This window comes from Cataglyphis hispanica, chromosome 5 (assembly GCF_021464435.1).
Source record: "Cataglyphis hispanica isolate Lineage 1 chromosome 5, ULB_Chis1_1.0, whole genome shotgun sequence".
Taxonomy (NCBI): domain Eukaryota; kingdom Metazoa; phylum Arthropoda; class Insecta; order Hymenoptera; family Formicidae; genus Cataglyphis; species Cataglyphis hispanica.
This window is the reverse complement of record NC_065958.1, coordinates 1,721,731-1,736,794: the sequence shown is the minus strand read 5'-3', so window position 1 is coordinate 1,736,794 and position 15,064 is coordinate 1,721,731. Positions and strand designations below refer to the sequence as shown.

The following is a 15,064-nucleotide window of genomic DNA, read 5'->3' as shown; positions in this document are numbered from 1 at the left end:
TATTTTAATTAATCTGGTTTAGCTTATTCATTAAAACAATTGATTGGTGAAATATTTTTTATTTCTAACGAAATTTTGTGTATGTGTATGTATACTCAATTAGTTACTACTGTAACAACTGCAATTCTCTTGATTCACAACGTTATAAATTACTACATTCTTGAGAGAAGAGTTAAAGAAAGTTACAAGTAAACATTCCATTTCCTCCGAACAATACTTCATTCGGAGTCGGCGACGTATCGCTCTTGCTTCCGTTTGTTGCCATTCGGGGCAAGGAAGGAGTTCTGGGCTGAGTAAGCTAGTCGCGTCACCGGCAAAGGGCCAAGGCACGAGCGTACCTTTCGAGCGACTGCAACGGCTGAAATGAGAATGCCGGGTGGGGGTGGGCGCGCGTGAAAAATAAGTTGTGCTGGAGAACAATTAAGGAAATGACAGCCGTAAATTTCGGCGGATCGCGGACACGTTTTAAGAGCGTCTTCTCGCAAGAACGACGAAATTGCTTCCATCAATCCGCCAGGACAAATTAAGGAAGCATTGGCAAGTCAGCCCCGTGGAATGGGGTACATTTCTCTTATTTTAACGACATTTTCATAGTAGGCTGACGTTACAGAAGTGAATCTAGAAAATTATCAAGGGACTGTCGCGAATTTAAGAGAATTGCGTTACGAAAAACTTTGTGAATTATTCAAGGATGAAATGTATTAAAGAAATCAGGAAAGGCTTTTCTATAGTTTAATTATATTTTTGGTGTATTAGCAATTCAAGGAAAAATTTAAGAGAGTATTACAATTAAAAAGATTTTCTAAATTGTAATTTTTTGAAAAATTATGGGCGCACAATAAATATTTACATAAAAATGAAACAAACTTGGGTTTCAAATAGAATATAATCGTCATTGTCGCTTCATCGTTGTTTGCGGACGAATTTTCAAGATTTTCGCAGCAATACATCTCTGAAGAATCCGCTCTTTTGATTCGCCGAAAAAGTTTCACGAATTAAATGCAAATTACAAATCCATTAAGAAGTAATTCAACGACACGCTTCGATAATGCTCTTTTTTATTAACAAAATCTTATTTTCCACGAGGAGGATGATGGCGTAATAAACGGTGACGTCGATATCTCTGGTCTAGCTTAATTGTCTTTTAAATGTTTCGTCATGAAACGAACATTAGCCGGTGTGGTTGATAACAGATTCTCGCTGTATCGCCTCCTTAAGAATTCTGACTTGGTGTTACTAATTAACAGTGGAGGGGCTGGGCGTAATTTATGCGCGAGGCTCGTTACCAAACAGGTGCCGGCTAATGACCTGGGGATACCAATAATTCATTGATTAATGCCGCGCGTTGAATTTGCAAGTCCAGTTATCCCGTATTTTCCGCGCCTCGGAAATAACAATTATCAAACACTTCAAGTTTTCACGATAACAGTCATCCGTTCGTGTGTTTGATATGAAAAATGCATACAATAATTATATTTAATAGACTAGCTATTCTCAATACACTTTTTATTATATTACTTTTCTTTTTGTTTATATATTCTTTAAATGAAACATTTTTTATTAGATTTTTATTAAAAATTTTTATTAAAAAATATATAATTTTATATGTCGTATTGTATATCTTATACATATCAATGTTGAATGCTTTTTAAAGTAATTCTTAAATTTCTCTTTCTCTCTCTCTCTCTTTCGTTTAATTAAAAACATATTTCTAGATTTATGTCTTATTAAATAATATTAAAATAATTAAAATAATTATTATGTATTTATGTAAATGCATTAAAAAATCAAAAAGTAAAAAAATTTTTATTTAACTAAAATAAATTATGTTTATGTAATTTTTAAAAAGCAATAGTTGTATGTAAAATATATTATTAAATGCATTTTTTTAATATTTATAATATCCTAAATATCATCATATTTCTCATTGCTTTTTAAAGAAAATATATTTTTTAGAATATGCATATTATTATTAATTCTCTTTATTTCTTTTTACGAATATATTTTATTATACATATAATTCATTGGGAGAGTACTAATTTAGGATAGCAAAGATGTACATATTTAGCTTTGCGGCGTATTGTAAAGCCATGTTATGGATTTATTGAAACTCATTCGCGACCGAAGAGACAAGTAACCGCTGAACATTACAAAGTCTTAGAGCAGACTGGATGAAACAGCGTATAATTAGATAAGGTGTAAGACGTATTTGGAGCGCAGCCATGCTGGCCCGCCGCCAGTATTCAGCCTTTTGCTATTAAGCCTACGAAAAGGGTCAAGGGGGTGTCCCTGGCGGAAAAGAGCGAGAAAGCTCTATTGGTTACATCGGTCGCATTGATCGCGCGGCACATGTGCGATTGGATAATTTCTCGGCCAACTAAAAAATAAAAAGAAAACGGACATTGTGATTTCCGCGTGCTTTTTCATTGCCACGTTCAGTATGCAAAGGATATTAATATTTTCGACTCTGAAAACTGTAGTTAATTTGCAGATTTCATTGTATGTGTGACGTATGGATCTTTTTTGATGCTTTTTAATTTGAACATTTCAAAGTTATTTTTCTAATAAATAAAAATTATAAAAGTTGATTGAAGAGCATTTGCTTTTCCGTATTATCGGCTATATTTTGATTATACCATTGTGTCATTATTAATTATATTTGGAAGTAATTTTTACACCTGTCGTTATTTTTATTTTTTTAATTTATGAAATTAATTTTATTAATATCTATTTTTACATAAACATGAAATGATCATTGAACATATTTATCATAGCAGATGCACAATATGTCGAATTACTTGTCATCAAAGATAGGTCGTGTTAAGCTAAAGTTTGAACGCACGCACGCGTGTTTATCAGGCTACAAAGATTACGTTTTGAAGGCTCGCCGCATTGTTATCTATTAATTTCAATTAGCATCAATGATCTTCTGCGTTGCCAATTTTAACTTTGATTGTCTGCGCGAAGGAAAATAATTTGGATTTTCGTCGCCGTAAACCAAAGATTTTCATTTAATTTTTTGTAAAAGAGCACTTTTGAGAAAAATAGAGAAAATGTGTCATAGTAAAGGCGACGTTTCGTGCGAATGAGGATAAATGCGGTGTTTTACAATAAAAAACATGCAACATATGAGATGTTATAACAACGTAATAAATCTTAAATAGCCACTTAAAAATTTATATGATACTTGATGTCATTATAAAAAGTAATCAAAATGTTATTTTGTTTCAGAGAGCCTGAGGGAGTATTTCACCAAGTATGGAGACATCACAGAGGTCATGGTCATGAAAGATCCCACCACGCGACGATCAAGGTGAGCACTTCTTCATGTTTTCTGTTTTTTTTTTTTTTCTATATAAATATATTATTTTATATTATATTTTATTAATAATATTTGTATGTGAATATATATTTTTCATTGTTTTAAATTCTTCAATTCTCTTTAAAGAAAATATACATCAGATGCATATTTATACATAAAAACTGATATAAATTTGAATATTCTTGTTTTTATAATTTTATTTTGTTTTTAGAATTTTTATAATTTTATAATATATTAGTCTTTTGGAAAGGTTCATTAGATTTTTTATATTATTGAACGCACTTATAATTGACGCATCAAAGTTGACTTTGTTAAAAATAAATAATTCGCAAATAATGTGAACCTTATATTTCCCTCACTTTATATTTTCAATTTCCTTTATAAGAAAATTATAACAAAACATAACACAGAGAATATGGCTGCAATATTGCAATATTTGAAGTTATGGTGAGATGATAGCAATCAGAATTATGCTATTATGTGATTGTCAAAATAATGGTGTATAATAACAGTAAATAGCCAAAGTTATAATAAAATTCTTGAAAGGAATGTGTGGGATTAAAGAAAAATTATGCAAACTATAAAACGTAGTACAAGTTAAAAAATGCGCCGCAAGATGCTTGCGGCGGTGTTTTTTATACTCGCTGCAGAATTAATTCACTGCGCTGTCCGCGTCACGAGAACTAATGCGCGGTATAATATAATGATATACAGCGTGTTGCGAGAATCGAGTTTCGCGTCGAGTCGCTGTTAAGCAGAAAACAGAGTAACGCTAAAGCGGATGGTAAATGCCAGAGCGCACCAGCATCGGAGTAATTACCGGTTTTTAAGTGGAGGAAACGAGGGGCGAATCCGACGACGAGGGTCGAAAGAAAAGGGACCGATAGGGAGGGTCGGAGGGATGCGTCCAACAGCTATATACAGTGTCACTCTAGTATGAAAGGGAAGCGCGTCTTATCGCCCATCGAATGTAAAGCGGACGATGCTTTATTATTGTAAGCTCAACGAAGATAATAAAGAGAATGTGACTCGCATCAATGCGTAGCGATATTATTATCGAAATGCTATAGGGTTGTTCTAAAAAGAGACAGAGGAAAAAAAGAGAAACATGTAAATATTTATGTATATTGTGTCCTATCTTGCAGTTATTCGGTACGAGCTTTTTTATTTTTTTCTCTTATTACTTCATTCTTTATCGATTTCGATTTAGACACGAATGAATTTATTACAGGATTAAATGCAGACACATAAAATTTGTATATATTTACTGTTTGAGAAATATAGCAAAAAAAAAAAAACCGCTGTATATAGTTACATAGTTATATAGTTACAGATGTATTAATTAAATAAAAATTATTATTATTATTATTATTTGCTTTAATTATATTTTTAAATAGATTTTTTCATCATACGATCATAATTGTCAAAGCGTAAAGTTGAAAAAAATGTTGCAAAAGATTTTTTTGCCTTTTAATTATATGTCTTTAACTTTGTTCTCTGAAATACATTTATATTCGCCACTTCTCTAACCTTGATTTATAAACTTTTTATTAATGTATTAATATTTAATGTATATTTTCATTATTTTTATTTTAACACTTTATATTTTATCTATTCATTTCTTTTAATTTTAGATTCATAGTGCGCAGATTTTTTCCATTATAATATTCAAGTTTCTAATATTCGCCATTATCAACTGAAGCTTTCATATTATAAAAGCTCGCCGTCAAGCGCCGTTTAAGGAACGATAATCGCAGTCGAATTGTCGCTGTTTAAATTGCCATCTCTGGCGTTTATGCGCCGGTTACCTCTCGTACCGTGCATTTCTCCGTCTAATTAATTGGCCAGAAACTTTCGGGCCGTGCCCGCCAACCTTCTCTAATTATTCGTTCCTTTCATTCTGGCGGGAGGAGCGGAAAGGGAGGTCGGGACACGGAGGAGAGAAGGAATTGCTGGACAACAAAACGAAACAGAGGACAACTTACTTCCGTCGAGTTACAAAGCACAAGCAACAGCGGGCCTATTCGCACCCGCTTATTAAGCGAAGATAAAGCCCGCAAAATCAAAGAGTATTTCCCACTCCCTTTTGCCAGATCCTCTGGCATTCATTCGCGACTTTCTTTCTCTTTCTTATTTTCTCTCAATTTTCTTAAATTTGCCCCTTTCTCATCTCTTCTCTCTTTCGTCTTCTGAATAGTTCGAAGTCCACTGTCAATTAAGAGTTTTGTTCTTTACTCTTTATCCACCAGTGAGTGCGCTTATGAAAATATGGCGAAACGGGTAAATCTGTTTCGCCGATGAGAAAAAATCGAGATTGCAGCGTCTAAAGTTGAACAAAAGCAGTTCTTCAGTTAGAAATGTAGAATTAAACAATGCAGAATAATTAATAAAAATTATTTTATTGTTTCTCTATTGTATTCTAATATAATGAAATGTTGCAGCATCCAATATAGAAATTTCTTTTGTGGGAGAAAAAAATATTTCTCTCTAGATATATAAATTATTTATTTATTTATCCATCTGAAGTCTACTGTAATAGAAATGTAAGAACGCTGATAATAATTTACAAGCGAAAGCAATCTACGCTGCGAGATTTCGAATACATCCGCGGGTTATCGTTGCGGATTAACCGAGATGTGCCGTCGATAGATTTAAATTTCTTTCGCCGTGGTATAACGAGAAGTTTCTCGGGTAGGTGGAGGTCGCTTAAGACTTGGGAGGCAAGGGAGACGGCGAACGAAGGAGACAGAATGGAGAGATAGAAAGGGAGGGGGATCGTCCGGGAGAGAGTCGGGGTGGTTGAATCCCTCAGCGCCACGTCGTAGCTCATATCTGCCGCAAGGGACGCGCGGATCCTGTATGCAGGGGTTGAGGCATGGGGTTACTCTGCGGGTTGTAAATTAATGGTTAGCCCGTGGCATGGTGGGGTTCGGCCTAAGGGTTCTGGTTGATCTATGGGTGGCATGTGTGCCAGGTCAAACGGGCCTTGCCCACTGATACGGGAGCAAGAGAATCTCTCTCTCTCTCTCTCTCTCTCTCTCTCCTTCTAGCCTTGCTCCTTCTCTACTTGCTCTTACTTTGTCATCCTCTTTCTTCTGGTTGCGGTGGAATGTAAAATCGATAACTGTTTTGATAAGGCTACTCGATATAGATAGGAACAAATTTATCGGTGAATATAAGAGAATGCTTAAAATAAAATTCGATTATTGATATGATCTTTGACATTAATATTACATATATCTATTAACTCATGATTAATTTATTTTAAAATTGATTGATTATAATTTTATATATTTTCGAGAGATTCTTTTTTTTTCTTTCTACTTTCAAATTCAGAATCACTGTTTCGATTACAAAGTAATTAGTAATTGCTTTCACACTAGAACGTCCAATATTATTTCATGGTCTTACAGTCGGAATATTTGAACATATAATAATGCTATGTCTCCATTTCCACAAGATTTACAATAGGTGAATTATGCTAATTATAAAATATATTTCTTTTTGGTCGAATTATTAATCAGTGTTTATATTAAATTCACGGTCGTTTTTGCATTAACATCATATAATATATATATATATTTAGAATAGAAAAGTAGTGTGATGCAGCTGAGCCAATCGCTCCTCTACGAGTTTCTGGAGTTGTAATAACAATGAGATTCCAGTTGCGATCAATGTGTAATGGCAGTTATTTGAACGCAATTAACTTTAATATTCTTCGGAGTCGTGCTTTGAAAAGAGCCAGTAATGTGCGTTGGAAAATCGATAATCTCTTACTTCTTATCTTTCCTTCTTTTATTATCGACCATTTCTAATAAAATATTTGAGCTACACAAATTAAACGTACTTCCTACTACTCGATTATATTTTGTGGATTTCTGTAAGTCTTAGTCTTTAAAAATTTATATTTTCATTACAATATGTATATCTTTTCTGATGATTTTGACAATCTTTTTATTTTGATCAACTTTTGTGAGAATGAATTAAATTTAGAAATATTTACAGTAATATTTAATTATAATCTTCTTAAATAGGCAAAAGGCTAAGTCAATAAGCACCTTTCTTGAGGAATTTACATTTGTACACGATCGCCTTTAGACTGTCTGAGGTACTAGGATCGTTATTCCTCGTTAAACGAATCGAAATCCTCATTTCTGGCGATTCTGCCTCTTTCGAGGGAAGCAAGCACGCGGGCTCTTCTATCGACAGTCTCATTTCCTGCCTCGAACTTATCAAGACAAATATACGCCGAGAGAGCACGCTCTCTCGACTTGCAAGCTCTCGCCGTCCATCCATCGGAAAATATCTCTAATGAACAAACTATCCGATTTGAGCCCGTGCTCTCGACCATCTCGACACGCCTTCTTCTCAAGCGTCGATCCTCGCCTCGCGAGGAGGTTGCAGCGTCTTCGATAACCAATCTCAATTTTGCCACGATATATCTGTTACGCAATCTCGAGATTTTATCGAGGGTCTTCCTTTTCGCCTTTTTTTCCTTTCTCCTGAACAATTGTGGTATGGCGTTCACACTTACTAAATCACACAAAGAATGTTGCCAGATCTTGTCGAGAGTTGAAAGGAGAGCTGAAGTGTTGATATTACACGTGGTTTCTTACTATCTATTATTTACATTATGATTATTATAAAAAAAAAGAGTATAATAATTTCATAAATATGGAAAGCAGCTTTGTTTTTAAATTTTGTCCTGATAATAAAATATAAAATTTTTTATTAAATAAATTGAAATTACAAATATTATTTTAATTAAATCTAATTTTTAATCTAAGTTTAACATTAATTAATTTGAGATTTTTTTCTTTTTCCAATATTATACTATAACGTAAATATAAAAGCGTAAAAGTTAGGATCAATAAGTTCAGTCAGATAAGATCATAGCGTATATAGAATGCGAAGGAGATCGCGAAGAATTCGAAATCTATCCGGCGGGGCAATCTGTTAATTCGATCGTAACTCGTCGTTAAGAGAGAATTTAGTTGGTACTTGCCGGCGATAATTACACGGGTTTTGCGGCACGTAGTGGAGCGGCGGGAGTGGGACGCGATGCCACGAAAGGCGAGAAAACTCGAAGAAGAAGAAAAGGAGAGAGAGAGAGAAAGAGAGAGACAGGCAGATGCTGGCTGAAGTAGAATTTATTGGGCGATAAGCGCCGTGCAACTTTCGTCCCTTACGATCGTCATTCTTTATCAGCCCACTCGTGGCCGACAGCGCGGCGTATCGGCGCACCAGGATAGACTAGGCTTTATGAATCGGGATTATTAAGGTCTTTCTTAGATCATAGATCTTCCCCACCTTCCTTTCTCCGCATCACCAAATGGAAACGTCGCCGTAGAGAACTCCCGATCCTCCGTCTTCGTGTATCTCGTTGAGATAGCAGTCGCGCGCGCTACTGGCATTCAAAACCAATTTCGGTAAAGCAACTTTTGGAACGTAATTATCGTTTCCAAGCTCAATTTTTTTAATGAAATAAATTTTGTTTGATCCTCAATTTCGAATTTTGATAATGATATTTGTTTTCGTATTTTGATAATACGACAGATCTATTTTAGTTGTTTATCGAATTTTTCTTTTTAATTTTATATAGAGAACTTATGGTTGTATAAAAAATATGCACATAACGTCAAGATTATGTATAATAATATAAAAATTTTATAAGGAACAGACAAGAAAAAATATATATATATATATAATGTATGATATCTTGTTCTAAACATTCAAGAATTTTTCTTAAGCAATTTCGAAATTTACGCATTTTGGTATGAGATAATGGCGATTATTTCTTCAGATAGAAGTCTCGAATGTTTTCTAGGCGTACGACTTAGGTCTCGACGGTTATCGGGTCACGCGTACCGATCGTTTCCCGGAGGTTATAAGGCGCACTCCGGCTGATAGCCGCACACATGACCGCACGCTCAGGATGGACGATAGAGGTCTTGAGTAATTTATCAGGGTGCCTGAAGGGCGTGGGTGGCGATGGGCGCAGGTGATGCGCGCGGCAAGCGCGAGGATCCGTGACCGGCGCCGTGGCGCGAAGTCTTATCTGCTCAGCGGGCGAGCGCACGAGGGTGCTCATCTACTACTCGCCGTTAGTTAGCGATGTTAGCGATCTTAGTTCTCGTCGTGGCACAGAAACGTCACAGCCGCGACGTATACGTAACTCGGTCGGCTCGAATCTAGTTCTCCTATGATCTTAAACATGCTCGCGAAATAAAATAATATATTAAACATTCGCAAGAGATAATGTTTGCAAATTTTAAAGAAAACAGTAAAATATTTTGATTTTTATTTATTGAATTTATAAATATAAAATGCGAGTTTTTATTAAGAAATATATTTTTTTGAAGCTTGCTTTGAGATTTAATTTATTATTTAATAGAAAATTTTTTCTTATATTGTACCGCGGATGCCATTTTTTTCTAAATTATTATTCCTTGATTACTTTTGTATATTTAAACTTTTTTTTATTATTTTTAGTATAAAACAAAATGACTATCATTATTGAACTTATTTTAATTATTATCTATATCTCAAATTTTTAACTTAGCATCACGTATTAAAATTACGATAAATATTAATATATTATATAAATTTTTTTCTTGTCTTATTAACGATAGAAAATAATTTTGCAATTTTAATATAATCATCTATCTCAGGATGAAAATAATCGCTCGAGGTAGAAGATAGAAAAAGTAATAAAGAGCGAAGTGTTAAGGCGATCGAGATAGCGGCAAAGTATGTACGTATGTCGGTAGATCATTTGGATGGGAGTTGCGGGAGGAGGGGAGGAACGCGAAATGTGGAGGATGCAGAGGTGGGTTAATGTGAGTCCGCGTAAGGACACCCGCTGCGCCCTGCGGGAGTTAACGCGGGAATCGCGTGCTCTCCCTATGAAACACGGAACGCCGAAGAACGCAAGGGAGAAAGACGGCTGGAATAAAGCGGGATAAATAGAGGGGAAAAAGAGAAAGGAATAAGAATTTTTTGCCGATTATTTTTCCGTTTGTGCTTGTACGAAAGGAAAAAATATGTCGATTATGTGATGACACGTCGCGATCGTTTGAGATTTTGTCCTAGCAATTCCTTGAGTTTAATATAAATAAAGAGAAATGTTACTAAGATAGAAAAAAAATTTAACAAAACATTATAACTATAGTGTAGTTAATATTATTTGATATTATGTTAATTTTTCATTAATCTTTATAATTTTAAAGATTTATTTTAGCAATTCTATGAATTATATGCAGTAATATCATTGTTTTTGAATATTTAATTAATAATTAATAAACTAAAATACGTAACACATAATTAATAAAACAAGAAAATAATTATAACTATTGTGCCATGGATGCAACTAATTTTGTTAAAAAATTTAACAACTCAAAAATTTGACTCTACGTCAAAGTGTCGTCAAAACTTTAACATCTTCTATGGTAATTTTTTGAACGTTTATACACTTTACATACGTAGCGCATACGTTCTCATGCGCATTTCTATAAATCCGCGTTACGATACGTTAATAATCGCGGTAATATCCGCGCTTTAAGATGCGCTGCCGCGAAACATGCGAAGGGTACTTTTATGGACATCCGTTGCATATGGACATCGTTTCGGCCCTTTCATATGCGCTTTTATGGCGCGCGTGTTCTGTAACGTCAGCATCATATGATGCGCGCGGAGATGTCTTACAACACCGTAAAGTAAACTCTTACACTGGGGAGTGGCCGCTGCTACAGTAACGATGATTTGTTTTTCGCTTGACAACTTTTGAACACCAGCTCAGTAACTGTTATAGTTTCCGCTTCCGTATTACGGATATGGTCATCGCATCGCCATAAACGCGGGTCCGTGACGGGAAAAAGACGCACGTAAATATAAAATCACACGTTATCACAATAACATCAGCGTATCATCCTCACATTTATAAATTTTAATGTAATAAAATAACAATGCTTTAGATTTTTAATTGGCAGAGATTTATAAATAATTAAAAAAATATGTCAATTGTATATACTTAATTATTTGAATATTATCAGAAAAGATAACAGTATATAAATAATATTTTATAACTCAATTTGCGAGAGCGAAGTTCCAAAGCAGCAATCATCATATACATCTGTGAATATGTGTGTATGTATGTGTGTGTATATTTATCTATATATCCAACCTCTATGACCGCATTTCGTTAGTGCACAGTTGCAGTGCGAATTTCTATTTAGATACGTGATATTAATAAGCGACATTGGAAGGGCGGGAGGAGGGAGGGGAGGGGGGAGGGAGGAGAGAGAGAGAGAGAGAGAGAGAGAGAGAGAGAGAGAGAGAGAGAGAGAGAGAGAGAGAGAGAGAGAGAGAGAGAGAGCGTCTCCGCGAAGATAGACGTATCTAAAAGTCACCGTTGCCTGGGCTTTTGAGCGGGAAAACGAGAGATTCGTCTGTAAAAATCGTCTGTTACTGACACATCGTGATTTATTAGCATCTCTCAAGCGACCGCGAACTCGGCGTTCGCGAAAAGCCACGGCACGTGTCGCGACGCATCGCGTCGCGTCGCGTAGATGTTATGTGACTTGGCGTCGAGATGCGTGAATGTAGCCAGCAACGTCATTAAGCAAATTACATGTGTGTTGACTGATCTGTCTCGGATTTAACGGTTGTTCGCTTTTATCAAATATGCCAGACTGCGTCTGTTCTCCATTATACATTTTGTATCTGTATTAATTTTGTAATAAAGAGTCAAAAGTTTGTACGTCAATCTCTCAAAAAGTGACATTGAAAAACTTTGTTTTTTATAGATAGATTGCATATTTAATCCTTCAATTCTGTTGGCACTTATTTTTCATCTAATGAAAAAAAGTGTGTATCGAATTATTATCTTGAAATTAGAATTGGCAAGATAAGTCAATTTTTTTTTACGAGAACCATAAGATTAATACGATATAGAATAATGATAAAAAAAAAACTATTAGTATTATTATTATACTTAAAGTAAAAAATATTTCTGTTTTTTCTTTTTTATTTTTACATAGTATTTTTTTCTTTTTTTTGTATCTTGAATTTTTTTTTTTTTTTTAATACTAATTTTCTACACAAAGTACATGATTTTGTTGTAATGAAAAATTGCAAATGTCTCATGTATTTACGTATATTATGGATTTTGTTCCAAAAACATTTTTTTTTTTTTTCTAAAATAGACTTATCGAAAGATAAAATGTTACAGAACTCTCTCTGACGAGATATAAAATGAAATAGTAGTAATAAAACTTCATGAACAGCTATTCCGAAAGATTTGATCTATTTGGACAACATTCGAACGATACGTTTTCTGTGGATGATTGAAGCGACAATATAGATTCACGATCGTAAAACTATTTTTATTCGTTTTATAATATATATTTTCACAGAGTGTCCGTCGCACGACTAGCGCTATGGAAAATTGCGGGGAACGACTGACAGTCCGCTGTTTACGGCCGTATTCTTGATAGCGTATCTCGAATAGCATTTCCCGCGTATGTTGCACGCGCGATGAAGACGATGCACGATGTCGAGATTACACTTAAGACACAACCGACATATCTCGCGTAGCGATCTTTCGATTATCTCCCTCTGTTCAGGAACTTTCCTCTTGTTTTATCCTAATTCCTTCTTATCATTTCGTTATACGGCTTAATACCGACATTTTATTTACACACTTTTCCTCAGTTCCCATATTTGTTACGGGAGATAGTTTAATAAAACGTAAAATCGTAAAAACGTAAAAATCATTTAAAAAAAACAGCTCTTAGAAATTCTTTTATTATGTTTCCATGTCGAATTCTTTAATAAAAAGATGATAATTTTATACAGATGTCGCGTATAATAATTGCTTTTGATATAATATTAATTGGATATATGTTTATGACGTAAGAAAACTAATTAAAAATTTCAGTGAGAGAGAGAGATGTAAAAAGTATATTTTTATATTATCTTAAAATTTGCCAAATTGCACTTTGATTATATCGATTTAATTATAAAATATATCTTTGAAACACTATGTATTAATTTGTATAATAAAATGATTATTTTTAAATAAAGATTTTATCGATAATATATAATTGAACACAATTATCCTCTTAATTTTTTTCATTGCAATCTATGTAAAAGCAATATAAAAATCTCTGTTAATTTTTTCATAATTATTTATACATTAAAATATTTATCAATAAATTTTATAGTGTTCTGATCTATTTGAATTGACCAATTGCGATTCTCTTGATGAAATACTGAAAAAACTTTGGAACAATTTCAATTGCGATCGATCTAAAAGCGGGACATTGCTAGGCATCGACTAGTTTAATGCTCATTGTACACGATGGTGCATACGCGGCCAAACCATTATTGTCGGAGAGAAGAGGGAAGAGGGAGAACTATATTCTCTACTGCATTATACACTAACCGAATGGAACAAACCGTATTGTATCCTACTGTCATTTACTAAACCTAAATTAAACCACGTAATGGATGTAAATCTGTTATTAGATAACAGATAGTTTAATTACTTTACATAGGGTTAAGCGCAATTGATCGTGAAATTACTTCTCTCTATGTGATTTTCTTAATCTATTATATCACATAAAAGATTGTTACGCTATATATTAATTAGATTTCGATTTCGTGACTCCTTTTATTCCCACGATTTAGAAAAATTGCATTGGAACAACACAATCAAAGATGTTATTTTTGTGCATTTGTGAAATTGTGTGAGCTGTCATTTCAAATACGCAGATATCTTTGGACTTCAGTATACGGAACATACGGTATGGTGAGTCGGTTGTGACTCGACGTAGCTATACGTAGTGCTCCATCCTTCACACCGGCGTTTGCAAACAAACTTACCAATGCAATGCATTCGCAGCATATCTCCGTGTGCGTGCACGTGCATGCGAGCTCACATGCGGGACGGATTGCCGCTGACCCGTTGTTAAGTTAGTTCGCCGTGCTTCGTGTCGCTCTGTCGGGGGAGTAGTTCTGCTAATTAAATTGGCGCCGCGCGATTGGCATGTGAGAGCGATGAAAAATAGTGGTACGCTCAACGAGGCGACGTTGTCACGGCACTGGGTCACCAGGAAAACTACTGACGGACAGCCATTGGCAAACTTTTGAATTTATACCCATTTAAACATTACCCTTAGATTTCGGGATGAGTGAACGTTATTAAGAGTAACGTTACCCATTAGTATTCATAGTTGAGTTTTGATTTCAGGCCACTCTGTCGTGAATGCAGTTTTCACGTCACATCTATATATATATATATATATATATATATATATATATATATATATATATATATTCACTTATTATACTATTATGTATAAACTCACCATTAATATTAAATTTGTTAAAATCTCTTTAAGAGAGAGGTTTAATAAGAGGTTTGTTTTTGTAAAACATCTAGAATTTTATGGAATTTTTAAAAAGTCTTCAAAGAGAAATTCTTATATTAATTGCTTGCAAAATAATTAGTTCAAGAATCTTTTCAACCATCATATTCAGAGTGCAAATTTACAAAGTTATTTAATGGAATCTGTGAGGAGAAAGGCATGCCCCATATTATGAAAACGAATGCCAAATAAATTTGAGATTTACGTTAATTATATGCAAGATTAAATCAAATCGTGTAACATGCCTGAATTTTCTTTTTTAAAATTACTATTTAGATTTTTTTCTATTATTTTTGTCTGTCTTGCGCGTTCT

General features: G+C 34.2%; 1 protein-coding gene across 2 annotated transcripts in view; it reads left to right on the top strand.

Moving 5' to 3' along the window:
* The window catches only part of LOC126849779 (RNA-binding protein Musashi homolog Rbp6), a 590,853-nt gene that overhangs the window by 227,688 nt on the left and 348,101 nt on the right, over positions 1–15,064 (top strand). For both annotated transcript variants that reach the window (XM_050592007.1, XM_050592006.1), the window contains exon 3: positions 3,232–3,313. In XM_050592007.1, the coding sequence (XP_050447964.1) occupies positions 3,232–3,313 (82 nt within the window). The remainder of the gene's footprint in view (positions 1–3,231; positions 3,314–15,064) is intronic.